This window comes from Dermatophagoides pteronyssinus, unplaced genomic scaffold (genome assembly GCF_027571235.1).
Source record: "Dermatophagoides pteronyssinus isolate colony J.1.1.1.1 unplaced genomic scaffold, Derpt_VIB-CSIC_2022.12 sq0013, whole genome shotgun sequence".
Lineage (NCBI taxonomy): Eukaryota > Metazoa > Arthropoda > Arachnida > Sarcoptiformes > Pyroglyphidae > Dermatophagoides > Dermatophagoides pteronyssinus.
The window spans coordinates 339,715-357,987 of record NW_027461537.1 but is presented as its reverse complement, the minus strand read 5'-3'; the positions used below and the strand labels follow the sequence as shown (position 1 = coordinate 357,987).

General features: G+C 30.9%; 9 protein-coding genes across 10 annotated transcripts; 6 read left to right on the top strand and 3 right to left on the bottom strand.

Moving 5' to 3' along the window:
• Positions 1 to 216: 216 nt before the first annotated feature.
• Positions 217 to 3,496, bottom strand: LOC113790698 (oxysterol-binding protein-related protein 3-like). Its single transcript, XM_027340393.2, has 5 exons — positions 2,446 to 3,496; positions 1,925 to 2,380; positions 1,462 to 1,842; positions 779 to 1,394; positions 217 to 722 (listed from the first exon to the last, which is right to left on the bottom strand). Exons 1-5 carry the CDS (start codon positions 3,434 to 3,436, stop codon positions 605 to 607), a joined length of 2,562 nt encoding a protein of 853 aa, XP_027196194.2. The 5' UTR covers positions 3,437 to 3,496; the 3' UTR covers positions 217 to 604.
• Positions 3,497 to 4,282: 786 nt separating this feature from the next.
• Positions 4,283 to 8,260, top strand: LOC113790700 (protein PALS2-like). Of its 2 annotated transcripts, none has more exons than XM_075821828.1 (4): positions 4,283 to 4,360; positions 5,401 to 5,520; positions 6,167 to 7,749; positions 7,834 to 8,260. In XM_075821828.1, exons 2-4 carry the CDS (start codon positions 5,484 to 5,486, stop codon positions 8,083 to 8,085), a joined length of 1,872 nt encoding a protein of 623 aa, XP_075677943.1. In that variant the 5' UTR covers positions 4,283 to 4,360; positions 5,401 to 5,483; the 3' UTR covers positions 8,086 to 8,260. The 2 variants fall into 2 exon arrangements, with proteins under 2 accessions (XP_075677943.1, XP_075677942.1); XM_075821827.1 differs by lacking the exon at positions 4,283 to 4,360 and adding an exon at positions 5,079 to 5,210.
• Ccdc85 (coiled-coil domain-containing protein 85) lies at positions 8,189 to 9,367 on the bottom strand. The gene is made up of 3 exons (XM_027340539.2): positions 9,201 to 9,367; positions 8,744 to 9,136; positions 8,189 to 8,683 (listed from the first exon to the last, which is right to left on the bottom strand). The coding sequence occupies exons 2-3, from the start codon at positions 9,008 to 9,010 to the stop codon at positions 8,279 to 8,281; spliced, it is 672 nt and encodes a 223-aa protein (XP_027196340.1). The 5' UTR covers positions 9,011 to 9,136; positions 9,201 to 9,367; the 3' UTR covers positions 8,189 to 8,278.
• Positions 9,368 to 9,726: 359 nt separating this feature from the next.
• On the top strand, positions 9,727 to 11,681 carry LOC113790831 (transmembrane and coiled-coil domain-containing protein 4-like). Its single transcript, XM_027340538.2, has 3 exons — positions 9,727 to 10,016; positions 10,074 to 11,391; positions 11,445 to 11,681. The coding sequence occupies exons 1-3, from the start codon at positions 9,727 to 9,729 to the stop codon at positions 11,604 to 11,606; spliced, it is 1,770 nt and encodes a 589-aa protein (XP_027196339.1). The 3' UTR covers positions 11,607 to 11,681.
• A 213-nt stretch (positions 11,682 to 11,894) lies between these two features.
• On the top strand, positions 11,895 to 12,246 carry ox (ubiquinol-cytochrome C reductase complex subunit oxen). The gene is made up of 2 exons (XM_075821832.1): positions 11,895 to 12,035; positions 12,098 to 12,246. Exons 1-2 carry the CDS (start codon positions 11,895 to 11,897, stop codon positions 12,137 to 12,139), a joined length of 183 nt encoding a protein of 60 aa, XP_075677947.1. The 3' UTR covers positions 12,140 to 12,246.
• Positions 12,247 to 12,378: 132 nt separating this feature from the next.
• Positions 12,379 to 15,970, top strand: LOC113790830 (N-acetylneuraminate (7)9-O-acetyltransferase). The gene is made up of 6 exons (XM_027340537.2): positions 12,379 to 12,620; positions 12,678 to 12,783; positions 12,852 to 14,658; positions 14,727 to 14,870; positions 14,957 to 15,127; positions 15,187 to 15,970. The coding sequence occupies exons 1-6, from the start codon at positions 12,479 to 12,481 to the stop codon at positions 15,436 to 15,438; spliced, it is 2,622 nt and encodes an 873-aa protein (XP_027196338.1). The 5' UTR covers positions 12,379 to 12,478; the 3' UTR covers positions 15,439 to 15,970.
• LOC113790834 (uncharacterized) lies at positions 15,954 to 17,036 on the top strand. Its single transcript, XM_027340540.2, has one exon. It carries the CDS (start codon positions 16,086 to 16,088, stop codon positions 16,491 to 16,493), a length of 408 nt encoding a protein of 135 aa, XP_027196341.1. The 5' UTR covers positions 15,954 to 16,085; the 3' UTR covers positions 16,494 to 17,036.
• On the top strand, positions 16,728 to 17,664 carry LOC113790835 (uncharacterized). Its single transcript, XM_027340541.2, has 2 exons — positions 16,728 to 16,866; positions 17,004 to 17,664. The coding sequence occupies exon 2, from the start codon at positions 17,063 to 17,065 to the stop codon at positions 17,453 to 17,455; it is 393 nt and encodes a 130-aa protein (XP_027196342.1). The 5' UTR covers positions 16,728 to 16,866; positions 17,004 to 17,062; the 3' UTR covers positions 17,456 to 17,664.
• On the bottom strand, positions 17,540 to 18,166 carry Sf3b6 (splicing factor 3b subunit 6). The gene has a single exon (XM_027340542.2). It carries the CDS (start codon positions 18,028 to 18,030, stop codon positions 17,668 to 17,670), a length of 363 nt encoding a protein of 120 aa, XP_027196343.1. The 5' UTR covers positions 18,031 to 18,166; the 3' UTR covers positions 17,540 to 17,667.
• Positions 18,167 to 18,273: the final 107 nt, after the last annotated feature.

The window sequence follows — 18,273 nt, the reverse complement described above, 5'->3', positions numbered from 1 at the left end:
CAGGATAATGATGATGATGATAGTCGCCATGATGGTCACACCTTTTTTTTATTTGATTTCAATAAAATTGCATTAAATTAGTTTCCTTAGTGATCATCATCATCATTCAATGTTTGTAATCATTTGTCATCATAGTTTTAAAGAATTTAATAATTGATAAAACAAATAAACAAACCCCTGTGTTTTCCTTTGATTAAATTTTATTGACATTCGGAAAAAAAGAAAAATACTTTTATTTGCTGATCAATTTTTTCAATTATTTTCCAGATTTTTTTTTTTTTTTGTTGTTGTTGTTGTAAAAATTCACCAAAAATATCATAAACAAAACCAAAAATAAAATAAAATAACAATTCATTAACTCTTTGATCGAAATATAGATTGAATTCTATTAAAATGAATTCAAATTACAAACATTACATAGAAGAATAAAATAATCAAAAAAAAAATTATAAGCTATTTGTCGTTAAATAACATTAAAAATTGAAAAATTAATGGAAGCCAAGAATCATAACAATGATGTATTAATAATAATATTCAATTAAGGATGGTCTGAATGTGTACGAGTATACCCCATTATCAATTGACTAGAATCATTATTCAAACTCTACCATAATCTAGCAAAATCAATTCCATCAAAATGATGAGCTCTTGAATCCCAATATTGATTGTTGAATATATAAATATCAGCTTCATCATTATCTTTATAACCATTTAGTTGTTTCCTAAGAAAAAAAAGTGGATAATTTTAAAAATTTCTTTTGTCTGAAAATAAATTTACCTAAACCAAAGTGGCAAAGGTGTTTCACCATTCATTTCCTGCATTTTACGTCGTTCACGTTGCTGTTGTTCAAGTTCTGATTTGATTGTTTCGGCTCGTTGAACATCACCTTCTTCTAGAGCACGCTGATCTGGTCGAAATCGTGTATCTGTAGGTGGTAGCCAAGGTTTTTCCTCATCAAGTAATTCATTCAATTCAATAGCGAATCTAGTAAAACCATAGTAGGCTTCATAATTATCAGGCATTGTACCGACACGCCATATACAACGGGATCCTACATAAACTGATTCATTCCAACGACCTCGTATACGTTCAATAATTTGACCACGATTATTCATAACCATACCATGAATTTCATTTTGACTACTCGACCAATAGCTTGCTTTGTCGAATGTTATCTTACAGGTCAACTTATCATTACGATCATTGCCCATTTCGGTTATCGTAAGTTCACCATAGATATCAACATAACGTTCACCTTTGAATAGATTATGCACGCAAGTGGTTATCTTATTCCATTGATAATGACTTTGTGATGGTCGTAATATAACATTCACTGTTCCTATCGGAATGATTTCCATTGATTTACCCCAGAATTTTGTCTTCACTCGCATATCTAATTAGGTACAGAAAAAACAAATCAAGGAATAATGGAAAAAAAGACAAACAAAATTCAATATAACCTTGCCAAAAAACATAATTTTTTGAATCAGCATGACAAGCGGATATCGGAGGATGATGGCTAACCTGTTCACCAATGAAACGAAAGCCTTTATCATCACGAACACATTCATATGTTTCACCTAGTAATGGATTGAATGGTTTGTGACCAACACGATAATAGGATGAACTATACGATGAAATTGCAAATGCAGCCATCATCAGCATTCGTTGACAAGGATCATCGATCATTGCGGCAGCCATATCTAACAATTCACAATATTCCAATTCTTCACATAATCGTTGCAATAAATTCAATGGTTCATTGATCGTAACAGGCATGGATATTTTAGATAAATCTTTACCAATATTCTTTCGCAACAAGCTCCATAAACTAATATCATCTAATAAATAATACATACCGATATGATGAGAAGGATTTTGTTGATCATATTATTTGATTGATTTTTTTTCAAAAAAACTCACTTGTAGGTTCAGCACTTGGTAATTGGGTCCGACGTTTAACTGCCACTTGCTGTTCCGGTTTTAGGCAACCATTTTGTTTATGACTATCTTCACTAAAATCAGTAACAATACTTTCATCATCATCATCTTCATCATCGATTGAAGATGAAGATGATGACGAATTATAATCATCGGATGAACGAGTTGGTTGACCAACAAAACTGACATTATCTTCAGCATCATGATATTCGGAAATACTCATCACAGACGTTTCATCCATCGAATATGTTCGATGATAAGGCGATTGTTGTTCACTACTAATGAATACATCTTCATCTTCACCATCTCCATGATTAAGTATAGATTTATCGAATGGAGTTTGTATTGATTTCAATCGTTCTTCATTATTATCATCTTGTTTGTCATCGTACTTGATTTCTTGTATCGATTTCAATAAATGTCGAAAATTATTATTAACTAGAGGAAGAATCAAAATCAAAGTATTAATGTCAAATTCAAAGTAAAAAGATTAATTCATTTACTTTCATTAGCTAATTGAACAAACTCCTTCATAGCAGCATTTTTGTTCATAGCTGTAATTGATTGATTAGCGCAATTAGTAGTAGCAGCCGTTAGATCATCATCGGTTAATGATGGATGTGAAACACTTAAAAATGATTGTTGCTGTAATAATTTAGGCCGTCCAAATTGATCAAGATCTTTGGATTTATTTTTATTCTTCGATCGATGGAGATGAAAACGTCGAAGTTTTGATAATTTTTTCGTACATTTATAAGTTTCAAGATCATCGACACAAGGAACGCCAGTCGATCCGTTTCCAGGTGTCGTTTCAATAAATTTAATCAATGAACTTAATTTAACCAATTTTTCCTGTATTTTAGTTACATTTGAATTGGATTGATTGATTAACAACAATGATGATTGTGAAGACAATTTATCACATTTTTGTTTAAGGGACATCGGACTGGTCAAAGATGTTTGACTTTTCAGCCGATTTTGTTGAAGGGAAAATGGTGGTGAATTTATTGAATCTTCTGTGATTGAAGCTAGTGTAGCATGATCATGATTATGTGCACCACCGAATGCAATTTCATGTTGTCGTGCTAATCGATGTGTCCGTAATGCATGCACCCATTGATTGAAATCTTCTTTTTTAGCTTTCAAATGAAAGATTCCCGAATCTGAATCAATATCGATACGACGACTAGATGGTTTACATGAAATAACTGATAATCCGATATCGGTCGAACCATGTAGTTTCTGTTTTTGCCAATCATTGTAATTTTTTGCATATGATAGTATACCATTGTCCAGATGAAAATATCGTTTATGCCAACCTTTTAAAGGTCGTTTTCGACGTTTTAATATATAACCAGTGAATAATGGTGGTTTAGGTTCAATAGTTTTGTCATCTGGTGGTTGATGACCATTTTTAAGGCCTTCCAGTATATGCCATTGATTTGGTGGTTTTTGTTGTTGTTTTGGCTGTTGAGATTGTTGATTGTCGTCCATTAAATCACAATCGGATGGAAAAAAAGATTCCTTTTTAAAAAATCATCGATTAATTTAATTTAATTTCAAGGATTTTTTGTTGTTGAGATTCCTGATTATCAGCATCGATCGACGATGAAATTGCAGCTATTGCAGTTTGCTGCTTTAAAATATTATTATTATTAATTTCATTCATTTTCGATTCGAATCGAACAACAAAAAATAAACAATGATTTTTTTTTTTGTTTTGTTAACAGGCACAAACAGAAAAAAATAATAAGAATCGAGCGGATAACGAAAAAAAAATTATTATTATGAATATTATTTGAAACCAAATACCACCACCACCAAAAAAAAAAAACAAACGTATTAATTTATGAAATTCGATATCAACCAAGATTATTAATATTTTTTTCTTCTGTTGACGTGTTTAGTTTGTTCAAATATGAAAATTAATAATGCTGATGATGATGATGATGATGATACAATCATTTTATCTCAAACGGCCATGGTCATCAATATTAACGATATATGATACACATTTTTTTTACAATGATCTTGATGTTTTTTTTACCGACATTATCATCATAGAATGAATGAATGAATGAATTAGATTGAGAGTATGACAAAGGATAAATTGTAAAAAAAAGAATGAAAGAAAATGGAAAAAAAATCCAAATCATCATCATCATCATCACCCAAAAAAAATGAATATTAAAATGGGTGAAAGAGAGAAAGAAAAAAAAGAAAGAAAAACAGTCAGAAATACATATACACTTTAGACAATAAAAATGTTTCTTTCGTTTCTGTTTGATGTTTTTTTTTTTTTTGTATATTTACCATGTCTGTACATAACGACAACAACAACAACAACAATGACAATAATAATAATAATGATCAGGCGGCAAGCAGCCAAACATATCTGGATTCATCATTCATAAAATGGTAAATAATAAATATTTGGACAAATTATTAAACAAAACAAAAAACAATGTTGTTGTTTAGTAAGAAAAATTCTGGGTTGGCAAGAAAAAAAATTTATACAAATTATAATAAAGATTTCAATGTAAAAGTATATATTCGAGCGATTCATATGTATACCATTTGCTTTCTTGCTTGCTGTATCTGTTATGGTTTATGATGATGGTGTATTGTTATTATTGAGTCGCTGCGTGAAAAAAAAATTTTTAAAGAAAAAAGATGTCGATATGGCGACATCCAATCATAAAGAATAAATCATTTTTTTTTTGATTGGAAAGAATTGAATGATAAATGATGTTAATGATTCTTATCGTTTGATTGTTATCGTCGTTGTTTGATGGATAAACGAAAAGAAAAAAAAATAATTGGAATAATAAACAAACAAATGTCCTTTTTTTGATGATTGATTTTTTATTGAATTCTTTAATTCAGAGATACGAACAAACACACATTGTCCACCAACACACACACACATGAGGCTATTTCGCAACCGAATTTTTTTTGAAAAATTCAGTTTTACACCTGTTTGAATAGAATTTTGTTAAAATAAAAACAAAAACAAACATCAATTTACTTTCATCGTGGATATTTGGTAGTGGCGATATTATATGCCGGTTATTTCGCGAAGAAAAAATTACCTGTTCAAAATGGCCACTACCTTTTTTTTGAAAATTTTCTGGCTCTACGAATACAATACAATACGATCCAATGTTTGTGTGTTGATGATATGTTGTCGTCGTCATTCCACGATGATCACAATTGCTGAAGCCATGGCTAATCATCCTGATGATGTAGTGGTGGTGGTGGTAGATCTGTGAGTTGATATTGATTCAAGATGAATGAGAGAAATACCATGGATACGATTACCATAGTCACCAAATTGTAATACGGCCATTCGTATTCGAATCTTCTTCGTATAAAGGCCGTATTCTTATAAGAAGGACCTAGCCTTTTTTTTCTTTATTTTGTTTTGATTTTTTTTTTCGTTTTGTTTATTTATTTAGATTCCAATTTTCTAATGCCTTAAATGCTTTTACTTTGACAATTTTGACAATCTTACCGTTCATTTAATTAATGTCTGATAATAATGCCTGAATCAACCGGAAAATCAAATGGTCGAAAATGTAAGCAATGTTATTTTTTTTTGATTCAACAAAAACAAAAAATATTTTAGAATCCTGTCTTTTTTTCTATAAGAGGATTCGCCTTTTATAATAGCATCCGTATACCGATGTGAATAAGTCTGTGTGCAAGCAAGTGTTTGTTTGTGTGTGTGTGTGTGACTCAGTCTTGTAATGGCGAATACCATCCATGAATTGTGGTTAAGCTAGTTTTGCAATGGCGTTATGTTATACAGAAGACAATATCTACAATGATTAGAAAAAGAATGTCTTGATGTCTAATCACATATGATGATGCTACGTGGTTTGCCCTCATCATAATTTTATACGTATTGGGCGTATTTATATATTTATTACAGGTGTGTCTAAACGCGCCATTAATTTAATCATCTTTTTTTTGGAAAAAAAGAGAAATGAAACAAAACTAACTTGATTTATGTTTTTTGTTTTGTTTCGTTCGATTGAGTGTCACAATTCGTTATATTAGTTGTTTTGATATTAACAACAAAGTTATTCAAGCGTTTCATATAATATTTATTGTCACATCCTATTCATTTGTGGTTACCTTGACAATACTCAATTCGAAAATTTTTGTTTTCATTCATAACTTATTCTTGTTTGTTTATTTTTTTTTTTGTTTGTTCCATAGCCGCCTACGATACTTTACGGGCAAGTTTCGAAGTATTGAATGATCAATCCGATAATCCACAAATAACCGAAGATAATAAAGCCGATTGTATTAGTACAACTGATATCGATTTTCTTAAAGATCTTATCGAATCTCCTGTGGTAAAAAATTTATTAAGAGTACAAGAACGTTTAGAAGAAACAGCTGAACGTATACGACAAAATCAACAACAAAACGATCAATGGTTTGATGATGCACGATCGATTGTAGAAGAAGTTAAATCTATTTGCCGTCAGCCACAAATGTTACGACATAATCCTAGAGAAGCAAAAGAATTAACACGTTTATTGAATGATCCACATGTTGATGCATTGATTGAAGCACATGATCGTATTGCTCAAAAAGATTATCGTGAAACAAAATTAGCTACTGAAGAGGAATACGAAATGGATGTAATGAATGGAAATAATGAAATTGATGGTGATATGGCCATGGTAGGATCTGCACATGGAGATATGGCTACCAGTGCCATACGAATGGTTGGCATACGTAAATCAAAAAATGAACCATTAGGAATGACCGTAAAAGTTGAAGATGGTTTGGTTGTCATTGCTAGGATATTAGCCGGAGGTCTTATTGAAAAACAAGGATTACTACATGTTGGTGATATTATATTAGAAGTGAATGGACAGGAAATTGATTCACCCGAACAATTACAAGAAGAACTTCGAAAATCTGATGAATCGGTATTATTTAAAATTTCACCATCGGCAAAAGATTCTGTTCCAGCATCAGCATGTTTTATGCGAGCACTATTTTCATATGATCCAAGTCAGGATCGTTTACTTCCTTGCAAAGAAGTTGGTATCGCATTTAAACAATGTGACATATTGGAAGTATTAAATCAAGAAGATCCAAATTGGTGGCAAGCACGTCGTGTTGATTCACCAAATAGTCGTGCCGGTCTAATTCCTTCACAAGAACTGGAAGAACGACGACGAGCATTTGTACGACCAGAATTTGATTATGCAACTAAAACAAGTATATGCGGTACAAAAATAACGAAAAAGAAGAAAAAAGAAATGTATCATTTGCAATCGAATTTTGAATTCGATAAAGCAGAATTATGTCTATATGAAGAGGTGTGTCGTACGCCACCATTCGAACGTAAAACACTTATACTAATCGGTGCACAAGGTGTTGGCCGTGGACAATTAAAAAATCGTATTGTTGAATATGATAATGAACGATTTGAAATTCCATTACCACATACATCAAGACCAATTCGTGTTGGTGAAAATGATGGTCGTCAATATTATTTTGTATCACGTGAACAAATGGAAAAAGAAATTTCCGAAGGTAAATATCTTGAATATGGTGAATATCAAGGCCATCTATATGGAACAAAATTAGATACAATAAGAAATGTTATCAGATCGGGTAAAATGTGTGTTATTGATCCGAATCCACAATGTTTGAAATTGTTAAAAAATGCAGAATTTATGCCTTATGTTGTATTCATAGCTGCACCATCATTAGATCAACTTCGTTATATAAATGAAATGAATCGTAGTAATACATACGGGTCTCGTACGTACTATACGGTAAGTTTAAATTTGAAAAAAACAACTAATTGTTTCCTTCCTTTGATTTTCAACTAACTAACTATTATTACATTTTTTTTCCAGTTTGATCGAGCAGTTGGACGATCTAGACGTGGTCGTACAATGCAAAGTTTAGCTGAATTCTATGAAGATGAAGATCTACAGGTGACAATTGAAGAATCGGCAAGAATTCAAAGATTATATGAAAAATATTTTGATTTAACTATTATCAATAATAATTATGAAAAAACATTTGAATTGTTAAGAGAATCAGTAGATAGTTTATCAATCGAACATCAATGGGTACCGATTAATTGGATATATAATAGCGATTAATGAACAACAACAACAACATTTCCTTTTTTTCACATTATTCTTTGCATAATATCATCCAATTTCGAAAAAAAAAATATATAATTTCATAAGATTTTTTTTTAAATTAAAAAGTATTTTATTGTCATTTATTATTCGAATAAATAAATAAAAATTCAGGCATTGTATTTACAGAGAATTTTCTATTTTGTAAGATTCATTGAATTCGATGATTACCATTGCCATTGAACACAATTGATTTGATTGCCGTTTCACTTAATGAATAAATAATTGATTTTTCTTCACTGGTTGTAAATGAATTATTATTATTTAAAGATGATGGTGATGATGATCGACCATTATTTGATTCACAATTACGTAATGAATTTAATTTAATAATGTCATGTATATGTTTTGGACGTTGCATTGATATACCACGAGATTTTAGTTCATTTTCTAATTGTAAAATGTATTGACAAACAACGGATGAAGATAGGCCATTTGTTGATGACGAATTGGAAGAATTCGAAGATTTATTTGAATCAATTTGTCTACCATTTGATGATATTTGATTCTGATCAGAACCCGTTAGATTTGAATTTTCATCAAGCAAAACACAAAGCTAATTATGAAAAAAAAATCAAATTCAAGATAAAGAATAAAAAGAATTGATAATAATTACCTGTTTGAGTGAAAGATTCTCTTTGACCAATTCGAATTGTTTCTGTTCCAAATAGTTAAGTTTCTGTTTTAATGAATTCCAATTCATTGATTGTTTACTATTGATTTGTCGTACAAATTGTCGAGCATAATTACGTTCATCATCAAGAAATAGGATCAATTCTTTCATTTCATTATTTTCTTTCATTAGATCGATTAATTTTTGTTTTAATTCAAGAATTTCTTCATCACGTTTATCCATTTTGTCGTTATGAATTGATTCGGGCATTTGTGAAAAAATATGATTATATTATGTTTGTTTTGTTGGATTTTCTTAGCACTGTTCTCAAAAGGGCAACGTATTATTCATTGACCACTTAAAAAAAGCATCAACATCATCATTGATGACAACGACCTGATCATCAATATTAGGTTAAGGTATTACTAATCACCATGTCGATAAAGTTAACCTGTGTTACCTGATTCCTGATATGTTTGGGTCATCATCGATAGCAAAAAAAAAACTTGCTCATTACAAAGGTGGAGCTCGAAATTTTTTTCTTCTTCTTCTTGTCCAAGAAATTGATCAACATTAATGGTCACGCGCGACTCGTGTCAGTTTGTTGAAGATATTTCTTTGGACAGTTCGAATTCGAAAAAAACAGGTTAGTTCATAATTACAAAAATGATTTTTTATATAATATCATCTGTTGATGGATGGCGCCACTTTGGATTCATGTAATTTTCCCTTTTTTTTCGATATTGGCCAAAAAAAAGAGCTCGTGCACATACACAAGATATTACCTGTTGATATTTTTATTATTATAACAATGGTAACCATTTGACGAAATCTTTATTATTATTTCATATGACTCACACATATGGATCAACATCATTTCTATTGTTATTGTTGTTTTCGTCATTCGATAAACTTTAAACATCTGGATAAAATTGGGCCGCCAATCTATATCAACAATTTTATTTTGTCATTTTTAGATTCATGAAATGAATAATCAAAATTTAGATGATGAGATGATGAAAGTTATAGGTGATGAAAATGGCAATGAAGATCATCATCAATATAATCGTTCTAGTCAATTAATAGGAACATCTTTGATATCGACAACAGCATCAATACCATTATTAGGATCATCTACATCGGATTCTATGATATCAACACGTATGACTCGATATAAAAGTACTTTGATAGATTGTCTTGGTGATGCTGGCTCATATTCATTATGTGGTCTTTGTACATTATTGTTTCATAAATATTTTCCCGAATCTCATCATAGGTAAGTAATGTTTATTTCATTCGGTTTATGCGTCAAATTCTATTTGAATGTTCAAAGGCCATTTATAGAAAAATCCATTAAAGATCTGGTCGCATATCTTAATCTGCCAGCAAAAGTTAGCGCATCAATGATAGCTATGATCGATGGTGAAGGCGGTGCCGACTTAAATTCATTTATCAAATTAATATACAAAGAAATGGATAAAAAAGCAATGAAATCAACACAGATTGTTGAAGATTTGGTCGTATTCGCTGTTAAAGATGGCAATTATGATGCTCGAATGCGTGTAATATTAATTAAATTAGCCAATTTTCTTGGTAGTTCATTAGAATATTTGGAATTGAGTGAATTATCATTAGTCGAAATGTTGTCGACCGCCGAAGTGAAGAATAATGATGATGATGATCAAAGACAGCGGCGAAGAAATCAAACTAAAAAAATCAAACGATATGCACTAATAGCACTGGCCAGTATTGGTGGTGGAGCCATTCTAGGTCTAACTGGTGGTTTATCTGCTCCGTTAATTGCAGCTGGAGCAACAGCATTGACAAGTGGCGCAGCTATTCTTGGAACACCTGCAGGTGTTGCTGTCATTGGATCGTTGTTCGGTGTAGCCGGTGCTGGACTTGCTGGTTATAAAATGAATAAACGTGTGGGAAATATTGAGGAGTTTGCATTCGAAAATCTTTCCGATAATCGAAGCTTAACGTTAACTATTGCCATATCGGGTTGGATTACTGAGGAATCGGATGATGCATATAGTAAACATTGGAAATCATTAGCAAATAGTCAGGAACAATATTCTTTAAGATATGAATCTTCTTATCTGTTGGAATTGGGCAAAGCATTGAATTATTTTATTGGATTTGCCATTTCGATGGCAGCTCAAGAAGCCCTAAAATATACTCTTCTCAGTGGTATCATGGCAGCTATAGCTTGGCCAACAACATTATTAACCATTTCAAGTGTGATCGATAATCCATGGGGTGTATGCATTAGTAGATCAGCTGAAGTTGGTAAATTTTTAGCTGATGTTTTATTATCGAGGCAACAAGGTCAACGACCTGTTTCATTGATCGGATTCAGTCTAGGCGCAAGGGTTATATTTTTTTGTCTCGAAGAACTAGCACAACGTCAAAATTCAGAAGGAATAATTGAAGATGTTGTACTGCTTGGTGCACCAGTGTCAGCCGTACCTGAACGTTGGGAACGATTCATGTCGATCATAAGCGGTAAAATTATCAATGGTTTTTGTCGTGATGATTGGCTATTGAAATTTTTATATCGAACATCGACTGCTACAATGAGAATTGCTGGCCTACAGGAAGTGAATTTAAAAAATAAAAAACTAGAAAATCATGACCTCACAGATATGGTAAATGAATGTTTTTATAAATTTCTTAACAATAATAAAGTTTTTATCTCTAGATTAAAGGCCATATGGATTATTGTCATAAAATTGATGCCGTTCTTGATAAAATTGGCATTAGAATATACAAAAATGATGATGAAAATGATTCGAATATGGATGTGGATACGGCCACAGATTTGGAATCCACCGAAAATGATAATCAATCAAATGCTGATTAGTTGTTAAATATTCATTTTTTTCAAATTGTTTTATTTGTTGAATTTTTTCTAATTAAATTTATTATAATTTATAAATTTTTCAATAGAAACAGTGTCAATTTTTCTTGTTAAAGAAAGTTTCCTGGCAAAAATTCTTTGCCCAAATGCGGTAATATTCCCAGAAGCGTCCTTTCGACTTTCATACACATTGATGTTTTTGTGTGTTGACACATCTCATCGTTTTTTCCAATAACTAATTAATTAAATCGTAAATTTTTCAATCAATTCGCATCCAAAATAAAAACAGAAATGAGTTTAGGACGAACAATCTATAGGGCCGTGTTTGCACGAACATCAACAGCAGCATTGGCCGTCATCGGTATGGCATTCTTTTTAGAACGTGGCGTTTCGGCCTTTTCAGATTATACATTCGATACGATAAATAAAGGCGTAAGTAATTTATTAATCTTCATTTTAAATCGAAACTAACTAACTACTTTTATTGATTTCAGAAACAATGGAAAGATATTAAACATCTATATGAGGAAAAATAATTTCAAATTAAGAAAAATATAATTCATTCAATTATAACATGTAGTTCATCACTTAAAATATTTGTTTATTTGAATTTCTGAATAAAATTTTGATTATTCATTAAAAATTGGTGTCTATTTTAAATTTTTCTTTTACTAATTCTTGAGATTTAATAATGGAACATTTTTGATCCAAGAAAATTTGCAGCTGATGCATTCAGTTATTTGCCATGCGCATTTCGAATCTATGGACATTGTTTATTTTCCCATTTTTTTGTGAATACATAAAAAAGCATGAGAAAAATGGCTTAGAATTTTATGGAATTGTAATAATAATTAGGAATCTTTGTTTTTTGGATAATGAAATCTGAAATATTTACCTATGGATTTAGTGATCATTGGATGATAAGAAATCTATTATCATCTAATAATATTAAAAAAGTTGCCTTTCTACTTACATTCGTATTGATTGGTTATCATGGCGTTCTTCATTTGACTTCAGGTTCGAATCAAATCGATTGATCTATTTATGATTTGGGTATTTTTTAATTATTGTTAGGAGTCAAATCATGTAAATGGCTGCTTAGTGATGGAAGTTTTCATGGATTTGGTAGCTATCGTGTTTGGCAACCATACGGTTGCATGTTACATACATATACCAAAATGTAAGTCGGAAAAATTGATTGATTTGGTTTTTTGAATTGTTTCTTCGTTTTATTTTATTATGATAAAGTGATACACGAATGTGCCTCAAATATATTGCCTATTGGGGTGGTCGTAATCATATTGTATTCATGGGTGATGCCCGTATTCATCAATTATATGAACAATTTGTACAATCTATTGATGTGAATCCGCCCCCAACATCAACTACAATCGATCATCATTATGAAGATTCACAATATCAAGATAAAGATCTCGATCTAAACATTAGATTTTTATGGAGGCCAGTTGTTAATCGATCAATGATTGATCAATGTAAACATTGGTCTTCATTAAGAGATCATCTTAAACCGAATATTGTAATAATGGGTAGTGCTACCGATTCCATTCGATCGAGTAATGGTAGTGCTGAAGCGTTGGAATTTTATCACAAAAATCTTACTATAATGTTGCCATGTATGGAATCATTGAATCGAACCACTAGATTTCTATGGGTACTGCAAGATCCAATCAAACAACAGCATTACGGTTTTTTACAAACAGAAAAACCAAAGACAACGATAATCACGAATGAACAAATTGATCTGTATAATAAGGCAGCAATGGAAGCGCTTCGTTTTGCCAGAGCAAATACGGTCCATGTATGGAGTTCAGCTCGTTTAGTGGCGCAAGGTTTTATTGGTGAAGATTCAATAAATGGTTCGAATGATGAACTTCGTATCGATTCACATTCATTGAAATTTTCCATACAAATTCTATTGAATCTCTATTGCAATGATCATATGAATTATAATGATGGTACATGTTGCAGTGATCCAGAGAAAATCACTGCCATTCAATTTATTGTTTTAATGGTATTCACAATGATCATTGCAATCAGTACAACGATTTATATCTATAATGGATATTTTAGTAAACAAAATCATTTCAGGCTACGTAGACGAAAATATAAATGGACAAGATTAAAAAATGATGATTGTGAATTCGAATTGATTAAAGTGAATGGTGTATTCGATAACAATAACTCAGAGATCAACAGTGACGTTGATCACGACGATAATGATCAAGATCATAATAATAATTCGAACGAAGTACCGATAATCACTAACCCCGAACAATCATCAGATGAAAAAAATGAGCCGATAATAAAACGAGATTTATTCTTTCTTTTAACCCGTTTAGGAATTATAATGTTATATTTTTATCTCTGTGATCGTACAAATTTCTTCATGAAAGAAAACAAATATTTTACTCGTCCAAATTTTCTACTTCCGATTGCCTATGTTTTTGCATTAGGCTTATTCTTTACTGATGAATCATCACATACGAATGTATTGCATACGGATCAAACAAACGAAATAAAAGGTTGGATGCAATTGGTCATTTTAGCCTATCATTATACGGGTGCATCACAAGTTTTACCAATTTATATGTCCGTTCGATTATTGGTATCATTGTATTTATTTCTAAGCGGATATGGACATTTTACCTATTTCTACACAACCGGTGATGTTAGTTTTACAAGATTTTGGAAAGTTATTTTTCGTTTAAATTTTCTTGCCGTTTGCCTTTGTCTTTGTATGAATCGTCCTTATCAATTTTATTATTTTGTTCCACTTGTAACATTTTGGTTTATCATAATGTTCACTACATTCAAAATTATACCACATGTTTCGGCTCAATCGGCTGAATCAAATTCATCACATTATTTTTATCTTGTTTTGAAGCTTGTCACTTTATTTGCCATTGTTTCGTTATTATATACTTCGGAAGTATTTTTTGAGAATATTTTTCTCATTAGACCATGGAAAGCATTGTTTGTTAATGCAGATGATTCCATTAAAGAATGGTGGTTTCGTTGGAAAATTGATCGCTATGTAAGTCAAATGATATTTTAATTTGTGGAAAAATAATTTTTTTTTAAAATTAAAATCAATTTATATAGAGCGTCCTGTTTGGAATGATCACCGCGTTTGGCTTACAGATGTTACGTAAACATCAACTTATCTGGGAGAATGATACTTATCCATATTTGTTTCCATTTCGTATCAGTATTTTTGCCATATTTTCCGCCCTTATTGGTTTGATTGTAAGTTTTTTTTATCAATGTTAATTTATTGCAAGTTTTAAAAAAACAAGTTGACCACCTTTTTTATTTTTATGTATAAAAAATAGTTTTATATAGCGTTGACATTTCTCTGCAATAACAAATCCGAATGTAATGAATTACATCCATACGTTTCATTTATACCAATAATATCGTTCATAATATTACGTAATACATCAAAATGGTTTCGTTCTCGTTTCAGTTTGTTATTCTCTTGGTTTGGTCGAATTTCTCTTGAGGTAAATTGAACTCATTAATTGTTTGTTTATTTATTTCAATTGATTGTTCCTCTCTTAAGCTATTCCTTTGTCAATATCATATATGGTTGGCTGCTGATACTCATGGAATTTTGGTACTAATACCAGGCTATCCGGTATTGAATGTAGTAATCACATCATTCATATTTATATCAATTGCACATGATATTCACATGATAACAGATTGTATTGTTCATTGTTTGATTACAAATGATTGGCGTTATACATTGCGTAATCTTTGCATTATTTGCCTAATATTATTACCGGTCGGTATCAAAGATGGAATGTTCTAATCAACAATTGTTGTAAATGGAGATGTTTATTCTATATATATAAAAAAAATTTATCCGATATTTATTTTAACTCAACCATCCCCTAGTCAAGAAGGATAATAAACAAATCAATTGATTAAATAAAAAAATAAATAAATTATGATATCAATCATTTTTATATGGAAATAATGAATGACTTTTTCGCATTAAAAAAAATCGCAATAATGCAATATAATTATTAGAGATGCAAAAATAAATTTAACTTTTTTTTCTGATATGATAACAGAAGACTATGTGCGTGTTTATATTGATGTTTTTTTTGGGGTGGTGGTCGTATTCATTGTATCATCATTCTCATGATCATAACATCAACATCAAATTTCAATGTTTTTTTTTCAATTGTCATAACAACAACAACAACAACAACAACAAAATAATCAAACAAACCAAAAGCAAAGTTTAATCATAATTGTTGCTCGATCCGTTTCTTATGCATGGAATCTCGAGATTCGCATTTCATTTTTTGTTGTTAAAACGTTTGTTGTTAAAAACACTTTTGTCTGTGATTTCTTATCCAAAAAAAATTCTATATAGAAGTTAAATTTTGATATTTTTTTTTCTCTTTTTAATTCTTAAAATATTTTGTTTACCTTAAATTACGTCTTCAAATGTCTTTAAATCTGTGCACATGTATATCGGTGATGAATAGGAAACGGAAAAAAGATCGTCGTCATATTGCACATTATCGTTCATATCATTTTGCAAAATATTTGGGTTTGATTGGATCATTGATTATATGTTTAGGTCTTGGTCTTTGGTTTATGGTACGACCGGAAGCAGTTGAGGCTAAATTAATAGCAACAATAACGGTCACGGCCATCGGTTTGATCGTATTTTTTATTGCCACAATTTTATTTTTTAAATCAGCCTATCATACCTTTATGGAACAACGTAAACAAAGTGATAATACAACTCCAACAACATCACCATCGGCAACTAAGGCACCACAATCATTACTATCAGTGCCATCATCACCAAAATCATCATCATCACCATCATCAAATACTCGATACTAACTGTAAACGAAAATGACAATGGGATGAGGAAGAAATTGAAATCGAAACCAAGTGATTTATTCATTCAAAATATTTTTTTTTACGAAAAATGAAATTTCAACGATGTCGAGAGACAATCAATTTGTCGGCTTTCATTTCATTCATTCATTCATTCATTAGTTTCAAGATACACACACACACATGCAACATGAAACAGGTTTTCTTCAAATGATGCTCACCTTTCATCATTTTGTTTCGAAATCTCTTTTGAAATTGTGTGTTTTGATTTCTAACGATTTATGAGTATGTTTGTCTTGAATGAGCTCAAGATGTTTACTACCACCGTCATCATCCTTATAATGTTTATACGATAATCATACAACAATAATATTCGGTATATTTGTATCTGATTTAATAATTGGCAAAGATCTCATTCAAGAATTTGTTTGTTTTTTTTCTTTGATCGAATGAAATGATTTCATCATTTAAATTCGTTCTTTTTTATTGTTAATAATTTTTGATAATTTATAGTTGATTGTGAATTAAAAAAAAAACCCATATCAACGATTATTATAGATCCATTAATCATAATGAGCACAATAACCGGTAGTTATGTCTATAATGATAATTATGTGGAAACACCGCGAAGATATTTTTCACTTGGTATTCTATGTTGTTGTATTGCCGGTTTTATCTTTTTTATCGGTATCATTTTAATGGTTTTTGGTTCATCACCATCGATACCAGAAGCGATATGGATAACGGGTATTGTATTCCTATTGATTGGTGGTCTATTGTTTGTCATGGGTGTTTCATCTATTGGCCTATATTTTTCACGTGAAGATAAACGTAAAAGTGAAATTGAATTTATGAATTCTGAATTTACAACGGCTGCTGCTGCCGCAGTAGCCGCAAATTCCGCCATTGGATCATCATCATCACATCGTAGCATTCATTCCAACAATGTTTACCTCATCGAATAATCATCGCTTTTGTTATAAATCCGCCAACCAATAATTCTTTGATTACGATTTTTTTTGTAAATAATTTTTTCTCTTGTTCTCAAATTTTCCTTTTGGAAATGAAATTCTTTATTATTTTTTCATATAAAAAAATGAATTTTGTTGATATTATTTACAAATGAATAAAAAAAGATTCCATTTTAAAGGAATACTATAATATATCTTGTTAATGTCTAGATATTGTATCGTTTCTTAAGCTGATCCAATTCGGCCTCTTTTTTGTCGACATCTACTTTCTTGAATGCTTTATTCGGCTGATAATAAAGTACGACTAAATATCGATTACAAACATTAAATCCGGATAGATGATCGCAGGCATTTTTTGCATCAAATATATCTTCATATACAACAAATGCTGTTCCTTTTGTTTCGGGTGTATTACCGACACGAATCTGTCGAATTGCACCATATTTACCGAATATATCATACATTTCATCAGATGTAATTTTGTAAGGCAGATTACGAACATAAAGTATCCGATTTACTTCTGGTGGAAGACGTAGATTAGCACGTTTATTTTGCATAGCCATAGCCATTTTCGGTGATTAAATGATGTAATGAAATCAAAACTTGAAAATATTTGTAAAATAAATTGATTTTTCACGGAATACAAATGTTGTTGAAAACTTCGATGACACAATGAAAACAAATATGAGCCAAGCAAAATGCGTGAAGCTTTGTGGTTTCTATTTGGACACGGATAGTTCAACATTATCTAAATAGTCTAACAAGAATTTCTTTCCTTCGAAATATACTAGATGGCGCGGATAAATTCATTT